Source organism: Aphis gossypii, chromosome 1, assembly GCF_020184175.1.
Source record: "Aphis gossypii isolate Hap1 chromosome 1, ASM2018417v2, whole genome shotgun sequence".
NCBI lineage: Eukaryota > Metazoa > Arthropoda > Insecta > Hemiptera > Aphididae > Aphis > Aphis gossypii.
The window spans coordinates 80,963,499-80,984,352 of NC_065530.1; the positions used below are offsets into that span (position 1 = coordinate 80,963,499).

A 20,854-nucleotide genomic window follows, 5' to 3' on the forward strand; every position below is an offset into this window, starting at 1 on the left:
CCAAGGTCACCAAGAATATTGAATAAAATTAATTATAATTAGACAAAACGCATGTGCAATACTGCTGCAGACTGTGTCAAAAACCAGATTTACGGGATCTTCACTTGTTTTATTGTACATATTATTGATACTGCAATAGTAACACAATACGTATTGTAAAAGAGCAAATTTTACGTGTGCATGAAATTTGATACCTACCTCAAATCGTTATCTTTCGGATCGGTAAAGAATCGAACTAAAACAAAAAAAATTGTAACTCGTCTTGAATCGAGGACTGCAAGCGACAATGGTGTTTATGGTTTTATGCGCACTGCAAAGCGTTGCCCGCCGCACACACAATAATGTACATTCGAAATAACTATATATCACGAAAGCTGACCTGCAACGTGAATGTGTATCGTATTTTATTACAGTCGACGATCTTCGATTATTTTTATGCGCGCGTACACCTCTCTACACATACTCCTATATGGCAATAATAATACGACCGTATTGCCGCGGCCTTCGGACAAACGATTTACATTTTAAAATAACCTGCAACGTTTACTATTGTTTCAGACGACTGCGAGGCTAAAGAAGGAACGCCCTGTCAGAATGGCGCGTGTCTCGACTCCCTTTGCCATTGTAACGACGGATACGGTGGATGTTCGTGTCAAGTGCCAGGTAAGCATAAATAATATGTATATATAATACATGTGTGTGTACGCTATAATCGATGCGTATAGTTTAATAATATTCTATACTGCGATGTATACATCTTAACTGCAGCCCGTAACCGGTCAACCTGGCGACTTAGCAAGTGCTTGTGAAAATGTGTCCCGGACGAACGTCGCCCGTGAAACGGCGATCGATCGACCGACACAACGCGTATATTATCTGATGTTCACAATATTACTAACGCGTGCGATATTATTAATTTTTTTATAGACGAGAACGAATGCAAGTACCGGCCGTGCGATGTGTTCGCTCATTGCACCAACACGCTGGGCAGCTTCGCGTGTTCTTGTTTTCCAGGATACGTTGGCGATGGGTTCCACTGCCAAGGTATGTATATATTTTTATATACATAATATACGCAATATTTTTGTGCTACTCGAAAATCGTTAGGACGAGTTCATAATAATACACATAATATGATAACACGCACAAATACCTACTCGCACGTAATTAGCACCATGTATAATTATACACGTACGTACCTATGATATATATTTGTATATATATATATCACGTAATTTACACGAATCCGTGATCCGGCAATATCCGCGGCCCCAGATAGGTTCTCGAGGATCGCGGTGTAAATGGCATCGACCTTGCTGCCCGGGCTGTTTATCCATTCCGCAGGCCGCCGTCTCCCAGTCCGTTGTTATAATGTGTATATATAATAAACACTGCGGATATATACCGTTACGTTTCGAGACTGGCGAAACCGGATTATTATTATTATTATGATTTTTCCTAGGCTCCGTGTTCCAGTAGCTTTTATTCTCCTCTCATTGTTATTCATTATGTATATATATTAGCTGTAATAATTTTGCGGAACCGCCGACACCAACATCGTAGATTATCGTAACGCTTGCGCGCTCTGCAATATCTACGACGTTGTTTTATGTAATTATAAATTATACTCAAAGAAATTTGAAGCTCAATGTTTTAATATAAACTCGCACTCAGATGAAAAACGGGAAAATACTTTTCGTCCACGGATTCGACGAGAACCCATCTCCGAGATCAATAATAAGCATCTGAGACATATAATAATATTATGATATTTTGGATTTGTATTATAGATATCAATGAATGCGAGGATCCAGCCATCTCCAGTAGATGCGTACAAAACGCCGAATGCTGTAACTTGCCGTCTCATTTCTTATGTAAATGTAAGCCCGGATATGTCGGCGATGGCGAAGTCGAGTGCAAAGGTAAGTCTATACGACCGACGATCGTTTGATAGATTGGACGTACATGCGTACGCGTGTGACGTGTGTAGGTATAATATTCGCCGAAGGTTTAGGACAATCATTAGAAATAATATTTTGCTATTGTCCAAACATTTGGATCGGGTTTGACAACCGAAAAATTGCAAAACAGTCGTCGACCTTGCTGTCGTTTCCCATCAATCACGAGGAATTCAACGACCGTCGATATGAAAAGAATAGGACAATCGTATTGTCGGTTAACGTTCCTAATTCCTAGTGGGTGCTGTTAGCGTATCTAGAATTTTCCGTGATAGTTCCGATTCATTAACGTCTTTTCCTCGCAAATTATCTATACCAAAATATAAACAACGATCCGTGACATTTCTTATTTATTTTAAATTGATGAGTTTATCTTTTACTTTATTATCTATATTACAATACGCATTTGGATTTCACAGAAAAATCAAAATATACTACCTATACAAAATTTATGAATTAATCAATTTAAAATAATATCTTATACGAAATTATCAAATATTTTATTCAAAAAAATAATAGATACAAATTAAAATTATATAATGGTTACAAAAACCAAAAATAATAATGGTACTATAAATTACAAACAATGTATAATACATATAAATTCTGTCTGTTATTATCAATAGTTATTAAAATAGTCGCCAGTTGGCAGGAATTTGGATATTATTTTTAATAAACAATTACGATAAATATAATAGAAAAGGCAAATTTAAGTTTTGTGATTATTTTAATTATTCCAAAAAAAAATTTAGTCTAATATTGGTCAGTCAATATATATTTTATCAGTTTTATAATGCAAATTTTTAACGTATAAATTATTTATAAATTTATTATTCAAGAAAGTATGAATTAAAGGACAATATATTATTCATATGTTTTTTGTTTCATAAAATTCTATATCTTTGCTAGCGCACGGTATTTTTCATAAATATTGTTTACTGCTTCAATCATCGAAACAAAAAAAAATTCAGGTGCATAATATATGTTGCCCTCCTATAATTATATGATTAACTGACTGGCTACTAATCCGACAAATACGATTTCGCCGTTTGGATTGCTAATTTATATAATATTATACATGTATCATAATTCATAATGCTTCAATACTCGCTATTTCCCACGGCGTCTTACTTGTTTTCTTATAGTTTCTCATGTTATTGTCGAAACGCCGCGTGGTATGTAAATTGCATATACTTCACGCAAGCATAATATCGCCTTCCTAACTACATTATTATATTATATTTTTTATTATTATATTTTAATCTTTACGTATGTTAACGCCCCGTACTATTAATAACGTTATCATTTTTCAGACATCGACGAATGTTTGAGACCGGACGCTTGCGGCAACAACGCGATATGCAGGAACACGCCGGGAAACTACACGTGCGACTGTCAGCAAGGATTTGTGGGCAACCCGTACGACGGGGTAATTATAATCCAATATTATTATAATTTTTAATCCTAATACACTTCATTTGCCGCATTATAGTTCAATGGACCTGCACGTCTTAAGTTATTATGTATTTTATAATATTCGTCTCGTTATTGAAACATTATAACTTCTCGTGAAGTAAAACAATCCTGATTGATGAAAGACATGTAATTTGTTTACACGAACTCGTGCCAAATTTGTTGTTTTTATTTCACTTCATTACTCTAGTGGTAACGAGTTTTTTTTTTTTAATCAATTCGCATACCTCACTTCCAACATAAACGGTGAAAAATTATGAGGCAAAGCATGCATTACAACTATAAATCTAATTATTACACGATTGTCGATCACACATATATTATACGTAGGTAGTGCGTTAATGATAATTATAACTTCTTCAATGGCGATTCTTGTCTGCTGTTGTAACATGTAGGTGATGTCACTTTTTTTTATTATCTTGACATCATTGATTTAGTCGCTGGATGTAATAACAGATATTACATACGCAAACTGAATGGTCTGTGAATGCCATATAAGGATGCGAAGAAATTTTATTTTTTATTTTTCTTTAAAGCATAAAACATTAAATGTTTGTAGTAACGACCGTTAAAGATTATATACAATTAATTCGTGACTAATTAAATCTTATTTAATTATATCGATCTATAACTTTATACTTAACAACTTAACTTAATACCTACCTACTGGATATTTATAAAAAAAAATATATTAATTGCTGAACGTTTTAAAAGATGAATTCAACATAATTATAATTATTTACGCCTCGTAATAGCATTATTATTAAACAATAATTGACCATAATTTACAAATACTTGGATTAATTAAGGATTACAGCGGTTAACTGATTAGTATTAAAAATAAATATTTTGTATCAGATTATCTCAATAATAAAATTTTGTGAATCCCGTTAAGTAAATGATGACTAAAATGCTATTGTAATAAATTAGTGTTTTAGTACACGTTTATTAGCACGAACAATATCACATAATAGGTTTGTAGTTGGGTAAAACAAATATAATTTAATATAAACACTATATTTTCCATCATTATTAATTTTAGTGATAAAATTACTTTGAAAACTTTTTTCCTTAAGAAGTATCAGTATGATATGAATAATATAATTGTTTAGGGGAAATAACCTTGTTAGAATTGAAATTTAAATAGTACATTATCCTAAAATATTATAATTTTGTTGTTTTTTTTTTTGTATATATAAATAGTGTGTGGACGTAAACGAGTGTAGTCTACCAAACGCTTGCGGTCCTGGAAGTTTGTGCACAAACTTTCCGGGTGGACATCACTGTGAATGTCCGGAAGGGTACGCGGGCGATGCGTATGGCGCCGGATGTTATGACGTAGACGAATGTTTGCGATCTCCTTGCGGCAAAGACGCACAGTGTCACAACAACGAAGGCAGCTTCCGGTGTACTTGTCCTCCGGGATTCGCCGGAGACCCGTTCCACTCTTGTAAAGGTATGCGACGATCACATACGGCTCGTCACCAGATCATGTATATAAAACAACGCGATAATATAAAAAAATGTAACCCATCGACAATTAACAAACTTAAAGCCTCCAGCGCATTTGTTGGTTAATATATTATTTCAAATCAAAGTCCGGAACAACGGACAATTTGTAAACACCATGTAAACCGAGTTTTGAACAGAAGTATACAGTCTGTCGACGGAAAGTATTATTTTTCGCAAAAAAAAAAAAGAAAAGAAAAAGTAACTTTTGCGGTTCAACTTAACTTATATAATGTTCATGCGTCGTACATGTACCTGTATACCGATGACAAAACTGCACAAGCGGAATTCAAATCGCTTCTATTTTCGTTTAAACTCTATATGTCTATCTTTATGTCTCATCGACAAATGCGTGAATAACAGAAAAAAAAAATTGATGAAAACAATTTACTCGTACGCATACTACTTGCGTACTTCTTACAACTACTACCACCTAACTTCAATAATATTATTGCGACACTGTGTATATAATAACATAGACTGTGTCTAACACCTGCTTTTTCTAACGTATAATTATATGTATTATTGTGTATTACATCAACACCGTAATTCGCCTTGGCCGGAAACGCAGACGTGGACGAGTGCGAGTCTTCGCCGTGCGGTCCCAACGCCGTGTGCGCAAACTCAGCCGGCAACTACACGTGCTCCTGCGCGACCGGATATACCGCGTCCGCGGAGGAAATTACAGCAGGAAGTGGATGCGTGGACGTCAATGAGTGCGGAGCGTTGTCTAGCCCGTGCGGAGTCAACGCAAAATGCACAAACATCCCTGGCTCGTACACCTGTCAATGTCCGCCCGGGTTCACCGGGTCCGCGATAGAACACTGCCAAAGTTAGTGCGCTGCCCACCGATGCTTGTCGATCCTCTCCCGATCGATGCTTAATACTATTACAATGAAATTTATAACGCTGCTCGTCTGGTTGCTGTCGGATATTTGCATGGCGCGCTTTTTTTTCTCGTCTTTACTCTGTGTTTTTATTATTGTTATTATTACTGTTGTTGTTGTCGAGTGTCGATTTATACAGACATTGCGCGTGGGTCAATACTCTTGTGTCTCTCTCTCTTTCTACCTGTTTTACTTATTATTATTTGTAAGTATTTACTTTTTGAATGCAATTTTATCAATACACCTTTCCTTTCTAGATTCTAAATTACTCATCGTTTTTCCGTTTTAGTCGGAAATTCGTTGTTAATTAACTTTATTTATACTTGTCTTTTTATACGAATATTTAGCAGCATGCGCCGATATTTTGGAGGTAAAACCATTCTTTTTTTGATTACTATTGTGTGTGGCACGAACGCATCAAGATCCTTCGGTATGTACCAATTTTATTTTTGTTTTGGACGATTTCTTGACTTACTGTGTAGTTATACGTACCTATATTGCATTTTCTCTTTTTATAATTATTATTTTTTATTAAATATATTAATAAAACTGTCAATGTGTTCGCGATAGATATCAATGAATGCAAACATTCGCCATGTGGAAATAATACTATTTGTACGGACACGATTGGGAGTTTTGTCTGTTCTTGCAAAGAAGACTACACAGGTGACCCGATGAAAGGATGTCAAGGTATTTATTTCTACTCATTACGCTATTTCTACTTATTTTATAATTACCAAATTGATTATGTTTAGATATCAACGAATGTGAAATTCTAAGTAAACCTTGTGGTCCCAACGCGGTCTGTGAGAATACCAGCCCTGGATTTAATTGTCTTTGCCCACAAGGATATTCTGGTAAACCGGATCCAAAAGTTGCCTGTGAACAAGTAAATAACCATTTTCCAACTTTGTTTTTAATATACATTATTTATTCTTTCGTTTGTTTTATTAACCGTAGGTTGACGTGACGGTATTATGTAAATCTAACTTTGATTGTACCACTAATGCTGAGTGCACTGAAGGCCAATGTTTTTGTAAGAACGGGTTTAACGCCAAAGGATCAGTATGTGTGGACATTGACGAGTGCCTCGCTCAACCATGTGGACCATATTCAATGTGTTCAAACACCCCAGGCGGATTTCATTGTAAATGTCAAACGGGATACGTAGGTGCCCCACCGAGAATTCAGTGCAAAGGTATGTTTCAATAATTAATCTTCTTATTAGTTTTTGTATTCATATTTTTATTTTTATTAATATACATAGCTCCTTGCGAAGACGTAAAATGTGGAACACACGCTTATTGCAAACCTAACGGTCAAGAAGCATACTGTATGTGTGAAGAGGGTTGGACATATAATCCAAATGATTTATCTTTAGGATGTGTTGGTAAGATACGTCGAAGAATTGTTCTAAAATCGCATTTGCACTTACTATATGATTTGATATATATACTAACTGTAAATATAATTTAAGATATCGACGAATGTGACAAAGTAAATGGACCGTTTGGACGTTGTGGAGGAAATGCGTTATGTACAAATACACCAGGAAGTTTTGGATGTCAATGTAAACCTGGATTTACTGGAAACGCGTTCAAACAGTGCACTGGTAAATATACTATAGATTCATTTTGTTTAAATATTTTATAATTATTGGTTTTTAACATTTATTTATAGATATAAACGAATGCTCTGACACAAACAGTTGTGGAAAAGATGCTTTATGTATTAATTTACCAGGCTCATTTGATTGCATATGTCCTGGAGGTTCCATACCCGAACCAGATCCGTTTATTAAGTGTACTAAAGTAATAAACTGCACGGCTGATAGCGAATGTCCGGGCAACTCTGTTTGTGGTAATCAAAAACGTTGTTTCTGCCCCGAGCCAAACGTTGGTGATGATTGCAGACGTAAGAATAAAACTATAGCCTTCAATTTAATATACTAAAAACAATATTTAAAATTTAGATCCGTGTGAAGACGTACAATGTGGTCCCAATTCCGAGTGTATGTTGCTCAACAAGGATGCTCAGTGTTTATGCTCAGCAGGATATACAGGAAATTCAAACACAGGATGTACGGATATTGACGAATGTAAGGGTAATCCTTGTGGTCCGGGAGCAGTATGTAACAACGAACCGGGATCATTTTCTTGTCAATGTCCCGGTGGAATAAGTGGAGACCCGTTCAGAGAAGGATGTTCGCAAGCTAAAAGCCCTACACAATGTAGTGCAAAATCTCCATGTCCGGGATCTGAGATATGTGTTCAAGATGAATTTGTTGGCGAGAGTGTTTGTATATGTCAAAGAGGTTACATAAGGGACCCGAAAACTGGTAAATGTAGAGACGCCAACGAATGTACGGAGCTTAGAGACAAACCTGCCTGCGGAGTTAATGCTGTTTGTAAAAATCTTCCTGGAAGTTATGAATGTCAGTGTCCTCCAGGTTTCAATGGAAACCCTTTTTCTAGCTGTGAAGGTAATTAATGAGATTTTGTGGCATAAAAATATATTTTTATATGATGTATATTTTTATCTGTTTAGAATGCAACTCATTAGAATGTAAATGTAGACCACCATATCAAATCGTTAATGGAGAATGTACATTGGCTGGCTGTGATAAAGGAAAATGCCCAGCTGGTGCTGAGTGCGTATCTATTGCTGGCGGAGTAAGCTACTGTGCTTGTCCAAAAGGATACAGACCTAGAGAAGACGGATCATGTTATGGTATCTATACATTTGATTATAATTAGTAAATTGTTTAGGTATTAATTTTTAAATATATTTTTAGATGTTGACGAATGCGAAGAAAAAATACATTCTTGTGGATACGGTGCTGAATGTGTTAATAAACAAGGCACACATGAATGTTTATGTCCAGATGGCTATAGTGGAGATCCACATCATGGATGCTCTCGCAGTCAAAAGAAATGTATAAAAGATTCAGATTGCTTGTTAAACGAGAATTGTATTCAACCAGGAGTTTGTGTTTGTCCCGTACCATACTATACCGATGTTCTTGACAATAATCTCTGCAAAAGTAATAATATATAAATTATTATTATAAGAATATTTTTTATTAACTATTAATCGTATTAGGTCCTTGCGATCGATTTCCATGTGGTGTGAATGCACAATGTACGCCGAGTGATCCTCCAAAATGTTTGTGTCTACCTGGTTACAAAGGAGATCCTTTGCATGGCTGTGAAGATGTTGATGAATGTAAAGATAATCCGTGTGCTTTAGGATCACAATGCATAAATGAAAAAGGGCATTACAAATGTATTTGTCCACTTGGTACAAATGGCGATCCTTACTCTGTTGGATGTGAGTAATTATATTTAAATTCTAAAAAAAATATTTAAATCAAAATTAATAATTTTTTTTATATTTATTCTAGGTTTAGGAAAAGAAGCTCCAGAGTTTGAGTGTTCAACGGACGACGAATGTGTTGCACAGTTAGCATGTGTTAAAGGAACTTGTACAAACCCTTGTAACCTTTTACCTTGTGGTCAAAATGCTTACTGTGAATCTGAAAAACATGCTGCATGGTGTAGATGTAGTGCTGGTTATGTAGAGTCTATATTCGGGGAATGCGTATCACGTAAGTGTCTAATTGTATTTTATTAAAACTATAAAATCGTAAATTAAAAAAAAAAAACCCCTAATATTTGATTTATAATATTTTATTACAGCATGTGACGGATATATTTGTGGTCACGGTGCACAGTGTATAGTGTCTCCACAAGGGCCTACGTGTAAATGTTTAGAAGGTTCAATTGGAAATCCATTTGCTGGAGGCTCTTGTGAGCCTGATACCTGCTCAAGCACTAGCCCGTGTGTCGCGCCTAATATTTGCGTTGCTGGACGATGTAAAGAGAAATGCCAAGATCATTTCTGTGGTATTGGGGCTAGTTGTAATCATGAAACTAATGATTGTGTCTGTAATCCGTTGTTCATTGGCGACCCAAATTACCTGTGCATGCCTCGTAAGTTTCAGTTATATGTTTTATTTTATAATATAATTAATTATTTATAATTTTTTAAAAAAAACTGCAATTATGTTTGGATTAAAGAGATTATCAAATTATCTTAATTTTTCTAAATGTAGTAATAAAACGTAATATGATGTTTCCATAAATGATAAAAAAAAGTCTATTGTATCAATATTTTTTGAATTCACTGCCTACTAGTATAAAACATTTTTAAGAAAAAAATATAAAGATTGACTATAATTGTCTACTTAAAGTACTTATAACAATAATAACAAGGACTAAATATGAAAACATGTTTTATTGTTTTTTTTTTTTACTATTTATAATATATTAAAATATGGACCTGCATTTTCTATTGAAATACTCCCAAAATTGTATTAATTAATACAATATTTTAACATTAAAAAAAAATTGGTGAATAAATATTTTTTTTTAACTTTTAGCTATTACAATGCCTTCATGTTATCCTGGATGTGGAATTAACGCGCATTGTGAATATGATGTCTTGAGTGAAAACAAATGTGTTTGCAATTCTGGATTCATAGGAAATCCGTATGAAGAATGTGATGCTCAATCTAAAAAATCTTGTTCAAATATGACTTGTGGAACTGGAGCATTGTGCAAAGAAAAATTAAATTCTGTTGAATGTAACTGCCCATCAGGATTTAAAGGAAATCCTTACGTCCAATGTGTTGGTAAGTACTCAAACTAATACCTAATTAAATTATATACTTAATACATTTAATAATATTATAATTATAAACAATTTATTGTTAGATATTGACGAATGTTTGATTTCGGCTTGTGGTAACAATGCAGTTTGTATCAACACAATTGGAAGTTATGATTGTAGATGTATTGAAGGTTACGTCGGAAATCCGTTTTTAGAATGTTCAGCTAAAATGACACAAATATGTCGTGATCCATTGACTTGCCAATGTTCAAAAAATGTCCCATGTCCAATAGGGTAAATAAAATAAATATAATTTAAATAAGATTCATTGCATGAAATCAACATTATATTGTACTATACGATATGATAATTTTAAAAAAAATGTGTAGTCAGTTAATTAATATTTCATTGATTATTTATTTTATTATTATAGATTTGTGTGTAACCGTGGAAAATGTGAAAACCAATGTGATAATATCAAGTGTGGTGTTAGAGCTGGATGTGTATTCGGTAAATGTGTATGTCCACCAGGATTAATTGGTGATCCTTACAATTTTAAAACCGGATGTAAGCCACATGGACAATGTACAAACGATGGTGATTGCAAAGATACAGAAATATGTTTCCATATTAATAAAGAAGCAAGAAAATGCGTCGATGGTTGTAGTAAATTACAGTGTGGACCAAATGCAGTTTGTGTTACTGAAGGTCATCGTTCATCGTGCATTTGTACTGAAGGATACTTTGGAAATCCTGGAGACTTGTACCTTGGTTGTAAACTCGAAAGGGTGGCACCTAAAGGGGAATGTAGAACAGACAAAGACTGCAACTCAACAAGCAAAGTATGTTCAATAGTATCGGATGGAATATCTTCTTGTGTTAGCGCATGTACTCGGGTAGCATGTGGTCCAGATGAAATTTGTTTACTGGAAAAAAACGGTACGCCCGTTTGTTCATGTCGTCCAGAGTTTGTATGGAATCCAGTTATATCTAAGTGTGAAAAGCCTTCTTTGCCTGACTGTTCAGTTGACGCTGATTGTAAAGTAAATGAATCATGTAAACCAGATGCATTGGGAGTATTAAAATGCATATCAGTTTGTATCGAATTAACGTGTCCATTCAATTCAATATGTGTAGCTAGTAATCATGAAGGAAGCTGCCAATGTATACCTGGGTATGTAGGAAATACAAATGATCGAAATGGTTGTCACCCTACGAAAAAAAGTAGTTGTCAACAAGACGTCGAATGTTTACCCACTGAAGCTTGCTTAGAAGACCCAGCTAGCAAATTAAAATCATGCAAACCAGTTTGTGATCATACCATATGTGGTCTTAATTCAATTTGTGTGGCAAATAATCACGTTGCTCAATGCCAATGTCCTCCTGGTACATTTACTGGTGATCCATATGACTTAAATGGTTGCCGAGAAGTATCGTGTGTATATAACGACGATTGTCCACAAACACAAGTTTGCGACAGACAATCACATTCGTGCATGAATGTATGTGATAAAGATACCTGTGGAACTAATTCTGTGTGTCTTGCTGATGGACATACATCTGTATGCCAATGCCCACCAGGTTTTAATCCTAATCCTGTCCCTGAAATATCTTGCGAAGCCATAGAAGTGTGCGACGAGTCTTCGTGTCATTCTACTGCCATATGTGAATCTAATCCTAATTCAGGATACATATGTAAGTGTCCACCTGGTCATATCGGAGATGCTTATACGGAAGGATGTAGACAAGAAGGATTATGTCCAAACGGAAATATTGATTGTCCATTGTTAAGTGTCTGCCAATCAGGTAGATGTATAAATCCGTGTGAAAAATCTTGTGGCATAAACACAATATGCAATATTATTGAAAGAAAACCTATATGTTCGTGTCCCGATAATTTTGAACCTATTCATGGTGAACCAAAAATTGGATGTGTCAGATCAGTTACTAAATGTTTTAATGACTTGGAATGCAAAGGTGGTGTTTGTTCAAATGGAGAGTGTAAAGGTTAGCTATAATACTATAATTACATTTTAGTTTAGTTCTAATAATTACTTTTTAAATTATTCAAAAATAGTGGTTTGTCGAAACATTGATGACTGCTCCTCTGGTGAAAGATGTGTACAAAACAAATGTGAAATACCATGTGCTGGGCATTCTCAATGTATGTCAGCACAAGCATGTATAAATGGAGTCTGTACGCTGGGATGTCGAAGTAATAAGGATTGTTTAAGCAATGAGTCTTGCATAAACGCAAAATGCCAAAGTAAAAAATAATTTAATTTTTATAATTAATATTAAATTATATTTTTAATAAATTTAAAAATTATTAATCTATTAATAAATTAATTACATAAAACTTGCTATATTTTAGATCCATGTAAACGTGATGGTGTATGTGGAATAAATTCAAAATGCAATACTATTGATCATAACGTTATTTGCACCTGTAACAAAGGGTTCCAACCAAATCCCGTTCCAGAAGAGTCTTGTGTACGATCCAACACTATTTGTCATAATAATGCCCAATGTGGATTAGGACAAGAGTGCAATGGAAACATATGTAAAGTTGTATGCTTGAGTGGAATGGATTGTGCTGAAGGAGAACGGTGTTCAAGTAACAAATGTGAAAAAGTTTGCTTTACCGCGAGTAATTGTTTGACTGGAGAAGTTTGTGTGGAAGGAATCTGCAGACAAGGGTGTTCTTTGGATTCAGACTGCGATATCAGTCAAATCTGTATAGGAAACAAGTGCAGGTACGAAAGCTTTTTTTTAGATGTTGAAACTATTGTTTGTTCTTCATTTAATTAAATAAAACTATTTTATAGATGTGGTAGTGGTTATGAAAGCTCTCCAACTGGCTGTAAAGATGTCGACGAATGTACGCAAAATCCATGTCATCCTAGTGCTAAATGCTTAAATACACCAGGATCTTTTCAATGCTCATGTTCGGATGGTAAAGTAGGAGATCCTTACACTGAACCTGGTTGTAATAAACCAAATGAGTGTAAGAAACATGAAAACTGTGCATCAAATTTAGCTTGTGTAAAAGGAAAATGCACAGAACTATGTAATGATGCATGTGGAAATAATGCATTATGTCATATGATTGATCATGTGCCAGCATGCACCTGTCCATCGGGATATTTAGGAGATGCTTTTGATAAAAATGTTGGATGTTTCAAAGTCGAGTGCCTGGTAAATGAAGATTGTCCAAATGATAAAATATGTCAAACTAACAACAACAAATGTACAAGTAAGTGAATTATTTAGATATAGTCATATGTTTTTTATGTGAAGATAATAAATTTATTTATACTTAATTAATTAGGTCCGTGTGATTTGATAAATTGTGGCCATGGAAATTGTAAAGCATACAAACATAAAGGCATATGTACTTGTAACAATGGATATGAACTGAAAAATGATAAATGTCAAGATGTTGACGAATGCAAGCAAAGTCCGTGTCATAAAACCGCAAGATGCGAAAATACACCTGGATCATTTACGTGTATCTGTCCTGACGGACTATTGGGCAATCCAAATGCTGAAGGTTGCCACTATCCAAACAGTTGTACTACCAACAATGATTGTCCAGAAAGTGCAATTTGTCATCAAAATCAATGCAAAAATCCATGTGCAGATAACAAAGTATGTGGTCGTAATGCAGTTTGCTCAGTTCAACATCATGAAATCCAATGCCAATGTCCTTTAAAAACGCAGGGTGATCCCAAGGTTTGTTTAACTATATTATTTATTAATTCAAATAATTCAAATCTTATAAGTTTTATGTATTTTGTTTAAAGGTGGAGTGTATGAAAATTGAATGTTCAAGCAACAATGATTGTACTTCAGGGAAAGCTTGCGTTAACTCAAAATGTGTGAATCCTTGTTCTGTACCAAAAGTCTGTGGAGATAATACTGATTGTAGTATACAAAATGATGCCGCTATGTGTAACTGTAAAGCAGGGTACACAGGTGATCCTCATTTAGGCTGTACGTCAATATTATACTGTGCGTCTAATAGCCAATGTCCCACTACAACTAAATGCAATAATGGGATATGTACAGGTAAAACACTTAAATCAAATATTTTATTTTAATACATTTTTTTTATTCAAAACCATTTTATTTAAAACAGTGGAATGTAACTTGGCAAGAGATTGTGTTGGAAATGAGCTTTGTATTGGAAATATATGTCAACCAACCTGTCACGGTAATACTAGTTGTCCAGAATTTCAATATTGTCAAAACAATATATGTATTCAAGAGTTAAGATGCTTTACAAACGATAACTGTGAAAGTACACAAATTTGTAAGACAAATACAATTGGCCAGGTACTAATGAAATATTAAACTTAATTTATATAATTCTATCATAATGGATTTAATATTATTTTAATTGTAGACTCAATGTACTGACGTATGTGAAGAAGTTATTTGTGGAAGACATGCTGAATGCTCAGCAGTTGACCATCAACCAGTATGTAATTGTGAGCCTGGATACCATGGAAATCCACACATCGGCTGCCACAAAATTGAATGCTATGAAAATGAAGACTGCACAAATGATAAAATATGCGAAGATCATATGTGTAAAATATCATGTCTAGCGAACAACCCGTGTGGACCAAATGCTTTATGCTCCGCAGAAAATCATCAACAAGTATGCAATAAAATATAAATAGCTTTTTTTAATAAATAATAATAGTAATTTGTTTTGATACTTGAAAAACTTTAATAACAATTTTGATTTTTTGTTAGGTTTGTTATTGTCAACCAGGATATACAGGAGATCCGTATTTCGGTTGTGATGTATTGGATTTATGTGAAGCAGCACCTTGTGGACCAGGAGCTAGGTGTGATAACTCTAGAGGTTCCTTCAAATGCCTCTGTCCACTTGGGACTGTTGGAGATCCGTACAAAGATGGTTGTCATTCGCCAGTTGAGTGCCAAATCGACGAAGACTGTCCTCCAGCTGCACACTGTGTTCAAACTAATGGTATTCCTAAGTGTCAAGACAACTGTGAAAAAGTCAAATGTGGTCCAAACGCTGAATGTGGAACGTCAGCACATTATGGATCTTGCGTATGTCACCCAGGATATCAAGGAGATCCAAACGATTTAAGTGTTGGATGTAGACCTAGAGCTGTTGCATGTACATCTAATCAGCAATGCCCAAGTAATACATACTGCTATAATGGGGCTTGTAAATGTAAGTTAAATAATTTATTTACTACCTAGTGTACAAATAATATTGCAATACATAATATGAATTTTTTTTTCTAGCATCCTGTCAATCAGATGCAGAATGTGGTCTCTCTGAACAATGTTTACAAGGACAGTGTAATAATCCATGTGAACGACAAGGCTCATGTGGATTAAATGCCAATTGTAAAGTAATTAACCACGTTAAACATTGTTCATGTCCCGCTGGATTTACAGGTGGCAGTGAAATTGAATGTGTTCGAAGTAAGTAATTTATATAGTAAAATTGTAAAATATTTCTACTAACGTTTTCTTTATATTATAGTTCCTGTTGCTTGTGAAATAAATGAAAATTGTTATCCAAATAGTACATGTCATCAATCTGTTTGTCAACCTGATTGTCAAGCGGACAATCATTGTGCGTTAAATGAAAAGTGTTTTAAAAACCATTGTGCATGTAAGTTAAAAACATATGCAATTAAAATAAACAGTAAAAAATAATATATATATGTTTATTATTATCTAATGAAATTTTTTCAATCTTTAGTAACTTGCAGAGTAGATAATGACTGCTTTTTAGGACATATATGTCTAAATAATATGTGCCTATTTGGATGCAAGTCGAACGAAGATTGCGCTTCCGTGGAATCTTGCAGAGATAATGTATGCACAAATCCTTGTGTGGCAATGCCCTGTGGGCCCAATGCTATCTGCACGGTTGCTAATCAAAGGGCCATGTGTTCTTGTCGAGTTGGATTCGTTCCTAATCCCACAGCTAAAATAGCTTGTATTAGAACACCAGCCGAGCCATGTAACGAAAACCAAGAATGTCCCGCAAATTACTCATGTAAAGATAATTCCTGTCAACCCGTATGTTCTTCTGACGCTAGTTGTCACGGAAATGAGAAATGCGATATGTCAGTATCTATATGTAAACCATTGTGTCGGAAGGACGACGATTGTCGAAGTGGAGAAATTTGTAATGGATTAGTGTGTAACGTTGGTTGTAGAAGTGACACGGACTGTCCACATGATAGATCTTGTATTAACAACAAGTGTAGAGGTAAAATCAAAATATTTTAATCTAATTTATTATCATGTCATACTTACATGAAAAACAATCTTGAATTTAGATATATGTGAATCTCCAACTGCGTGTGGTGTAAATGCATTATGTTCAGTTTCAAATCACCAAAAACAATGTAGTTGCCCTTTACTGCTCGAAGGGGATCCTCTGTTTGCTTGTAGATATCCAACGATAAGCTGCAAAGGAAACAGTGATTGTAGTTCAGGCCAAACTTGTTATACATCTACTTGTCAAGCAGTGTGTCAAACGTAATTAATATCTATATAATTAATCAATGCACACTAATCACTATAAACAATAGACCTATAGTTTAATAATACATACAATTTTAGGGACTTGGAGTGCTTATCTGATGAACGGTGTCATAATGGAATTTGTAAAGCAGTGTGTAATTCAGACTCTAAATGTAGTCCTAATCAGATTTGTGAAAACCGTTTGTGTGTTGGAGGTTGTCACAGTGATACTTCATGCCCCGATAATGAAGCTTGTATCGACAAACAATGTAGAGGTAAGCCACATGGTTATAGTATAGACTATAGAGTGGTAATGTTTAAAAACTTTTTTATAATCTATTAATTATAAAAATATAAAATAAATAAAACGTTTTAATTATCTAGCTCCTTGTGACAGCGCTACTACTTGTGGCCCATGTGCCGAATGTAAAGTCATTAATCACGGAGTGCAATGTAGTTGTATGTCAGGATTTAACGGAAACCCATTAATCGGATGTGTAAAGTCGATTTTAAAATGCGATGGGACATGTCCCTGTGATTTGGAAACTGGATATTGCATAAAACGCTGCACAGCTAATAAAGATTGTTCGTGTGGAGAAATATGTCACAATGATACGTGTACAACAAAATGTAGTTCCAGCACGAATTGTCCAACAGTAATATTGAATAAACGAATTTCCACTGGATTGATATTTTAAATATCTCAATTAATTTTAATTTCTAGGGTCATATATGTTCTGATGGACTATGCGTTGTCGGATGTCGCACTAATGCAGATTGTGCTAATGACCGGTCTTGTCAAAATGGTAAATGCAAAAATCCTTGTGATGTAGTATCTGTAGGGATACCGTGTGGAAACAATTCCGAATGCCATGTCAACGATCATAGAGCCATTTGTAAATGTCCCGACGGATTCCAAGGAGAACCCAATATTGAGTGTGTTAGATATACTTGTGAAAAAGATGACGATTGTGAAACAAACAAAAAATGTGGTTCAGACAAAGTATGTAGAAATCCATGTTTGGAGCAAGGTGCTTGTGGATCAAATGCACAATGCAGAGTTACAAATAGAATGGCTCATTGTACTTGTCCACTTGGTTATTATGGAAATGCCCAACTCGAATGCAAGCCAGGTAAATATTAAATATAATAATAATAAATCTTTAAGAATATTTAGGCTACGTGAAAGCTATTTTAATTTTTTTTAGATTTATATTCATTCACATAATCATTTATCGTATATTATATTAATGCTTCTCAGACTTTTAAACCATAAATGCAATGCTTATCAGTAGGTATAATTAAAATAAAATTAAAAAGTAAAAGTTTATCATTTATGTTTTATTTTTGATAGTTAATTATAGGTATTTACACTAATGACGATTAGTTATAGAGACTATTTCATACTTATATTTAATGTAATTATTATTACAATTATTACCGATGATTACATACCATTATATTTCATTTTTCGTAGGTACATTTATCGCTTATGAAGTGAACTTTGATTTTTAATTATTAAATCATATGAATATAATTAATTATCTTGTAATTCGTTTTTTAATACATCGATTAGGTATTTCTACTTTATTAAAATTAGACGTTGATGTAAATTTGATATTTAATGATGCGAATTATATTTAATAACTAAAAAGTAGTCAGTACTCTTATAGTAATTCCTAGTTATTTTCTCATTTACTAAGTAAAATCTATATTCAACATACGATTAAGACAGTCTATTAAGTAAATTTTTCTAAGTGTTTAATTCCCAGAATGAAAATGCATGATGAACTAAGTATTATTTAAAAACGTAAATAAATGTGAATACATCCACGACACGGAAATCATAAAATTGAATAAATATACTTTTATTTTGATGGTACAAGTATAGGTATAGGCACCTGTATTATTTTTATACAAAAATATGAATTAATTAATTTCGTCTTACACTTCTATACACCCATTGTAAACGTTTAGATTAAACTAAACGTCATAAAATGTATTGTTTAGGTACATACCGAATCTCTGCTTAACGAGTGTAATATAATATATTTAATTAAATTTCAAATATTTCAACCCAAAATGGTTTTACAGGAACGGCAGATAAGTGTGCATCGAACCCGTGCGGACAGAACAGCCGGTGCAAAGACATTGCGGGGGGTTACGAGTGTCTTTGTCCTCCGGGGTGTACGGGTGATCCGAGCAAACGATGTGTGTGTGAACAAGCTCAACAGCGGTCGGACCCGTGTAAAAACGTCATTTGCGGAAAACACGCGCTCTGCCAGCCGGTGAATGACCAAGACGCTAAATGCTACTGCCCGACCGAATATCCCGCGGGAAATCCATACGTGCAATGTGAGAGCATTCGCTGGATGGCGCCGACCTTTCAAAAAAAATTTATTAAAAAATCGAATGTCGAAAAAATATACGAACATTTTTTTTTATTTTAGGTGAAATGAAAAAATTACCCTCAGACTGTCGGACAAACGGTTGTGGGAAGGGCGCCGTCTGTCAGCCTACGGAAAGTACGGGATCTACGGTGTACATTTGCCAGTGTCCACCCGGCACAACTGGTTCTCCGCAAAAAGAGTGCTCCCAAGGTAAGTCGTGTTTATTGCACCGTAATATTACATTATCGATTCGACGATCCTCGATATACTCGACATCATATTATAAAATTTAGGTACCACGACTTAATAATGTAGCCGCGAATTTTGTTATGATGTATCATAATTTGTATGATGATAATATGATTATTATAGTTTCGGACAGATATATGACACGTTTAACTGCTGCAGTTGTTTTATATAATAAGGTGTACATAATATTATTGTTATAGGTATATATTTTATACGATTCGATGATCCAACGAAATGTATAAATGAGATTTGTAGATATTGTTTTATTTGATAAATTTGCATGGTTTTTTTATTTTTAATAGATACAGCTTTTGTACATATTATATAAATAGGTGGTACGATTACATTATTGTTTTAATACCACTTGTCCACGTATTATATTGGTTTGTAATATTGTATTATTATATGTTCTGGACTTTTATTCTAAATAGTACACTAATGAGTTAACCGTGGAAGTATGAGCAGTTTCCCCCAATCTGGAATTTCCATTGTAATGATTAAAATATTATTATTCCTTATTGATAGAGAATATCTTCATTATGTATTTAAACTATTTCTTACGATCACGACCCTCTTCGCTACATGTTTTAGTATGATTAATTGGACATGATGTACAGCAGTCAATGTTCAGATTGGAGGGAACTGTGAAAGTGTTATTATACTCACACGTTTAACCTAAACAATTGTAATTTATTGTGCACGAAGCGTGATTTGCTTAAAACCTATTACATTGTAATTGAAAGTCACTATTTGTTTCTTGAAACGGTTTACTGCTTGGGCATATTATATTTTCAATGGCATGTTGTGAGAATAAATTCTTTCACAGTTCTTTCCATCACTTTAAATTATTTGTATATTTTAAATAATATGATAAGTTGGCTTAATGTTATCACCGATTAAAAGTACGTATTAAGCTCTTCGATAAACAAAGTAAAAATATAACAAAATATTTTTAAATATATTTCGTAATAAAAGGAGATTTCTTAATTAACTGTTACTACTTTATTACTCTTATTCTTTTGTATAATTTTAGTAAATTTGACCTTTGATATAAAAATATATTTAATAAACGACTCATTAGTTTAATTGGCTATTACGGTTCATTAAGTCTTCGATACGAAAACGTTTTATTATAAATGAAGTCATTTTATTGTATAATCAGAACCATTCGACCTGATCTAACCAGATT

General features: G+C 34.1%; 1 protein-coding gene across 1 annotated transcript in view; it reads left to right on the top strand.

Annotated features, from left to right (window-relative positions):
- Window positions 1-20,854, top strand: part of LOC114126776 (uncharacterized) — a 126,000-nt gene that overhangs the window by 33,298 nt on the left and 71,848 nt on the right. The window contains exons 4-41 of the mRNA XM_050209554.1: window positions 559-663; window positions 928-1,044; window positions 1,791-1,922; window positions 3,272-3,387; window positions 4,635-4,887; window positions 5,512-5,772; window positions 6,398-6,517; window positions 6,583-6,716; window positions 6,788-7,025; window positions 7,095-7,217; window positions 7,305-7,439; window positions 7,508-7,741; window positions 7,800-8,309; window positions 8,375-8,557; window positions 8,622-8,870; window positions 8,930-9,157; window positions 9,231-9,434; window positions 9,526-9,819; window positions 10,269-10,520; window positions 10,603-10,792; window positions 10,932-12,505; window positions 12,576-12,764; window positions 12,873-13,254; window positions 13,327-13,754; window positions 13,830-14,233; window positions 14,305-14,569; window positions 14,640-14,836; window positions 14,907-15,164; window positions 15,263-15,713; window positions 15,788-15,970; window positions 16,032-16,163; window positions 16,254-16,769; window positions 16,840-17,041; window positions 17,126-17,301; window positions 17,411-17,682; window positions 17,751-18,159; window positions 19,121-19,381; window positions 19,477-19,626. Of these exons, the coding sequence (XP_050065511.1) occupies window positions 559-663; window positions 928-1,044; window positions 1,791-1,922; window positions 3,272-3,387; window positions 4,635-4,887; window positions 5,512-5,772; window positions 6,398-6,517; window positions 6,583-6,716; window positions 6,788-7,025; window positions 7,095-7,217; window positions 7,305-7,439; window positions 7,508-7,741; window positions 7,800-8,309; window positions 8,375-8,557; window positions 8,622-8,870; window positions 8,930-9,157; window positions 9,231-9,434; window positions 9,526-9,819; window positions 10,269-10,520; window positions 10,603-10,792; window positions 10,932-12,505; window positions 12,576-12,764; window positions 12,873-13,254; window positions 13,327-13,754; window positions 13,830-14,233; window positions 14,305-14,569; window positions 14,640-14,836; window positions 14,907-15,164; window positions 15,263-15,713; window positions 15,788-15,970; window positions 16,032-16,163; window positions 16,254-16,769; window positions 16,840-17,041; window positions 17,126-17,301; window positions 17,411-17,682; window positions 17,751-18,159; window positions 19,121-19,381; window positions 19,477-19,626 (10,527 nt within the window). The remainder of the gene's footprint in view (window positions 1-558; window positions 664-927; window positions 1,045-1,790; window positions 1,923-3,271; window positions 3,388-4,634; window positions 4,888-5,511; window positions 5,773-6,397; window positions 6,518-6,582; window positions 6,717-6,787; window positions 7,026-7,094; window positions 7,218-7,304; window positions 7,440-7,507; window positions 7,742-7,799; window positions 8,310-8,374; window positions 8,558-8,621; window positions 8,871-8,929; window positions 9,158-9,230; window positions 9,435-9,525; window positions 9,820-10,268; window positions 10,521-10,602; window positions 10,793-10,931; window positions 12,506-12,575; window positions 12,765-12,872; window positions 13,255-13,326; window positions 13,755-13,829; window positions 14,234-14,304; window positions 14,570-14,639; window positions 14,837-14,906; window positions 15,165-15,262; window positions 15,714-15,787; window positions 15,971-16,031; window positions 16,164-16,253; window positions 16,770-16,839; window positions 17,042-17,125; window positions 17,302-17,410; window positions 17,683-17,750; window positions 18,160-19,120; window positions 19,382-19,476; window positions 19,627-20,854) is intronic.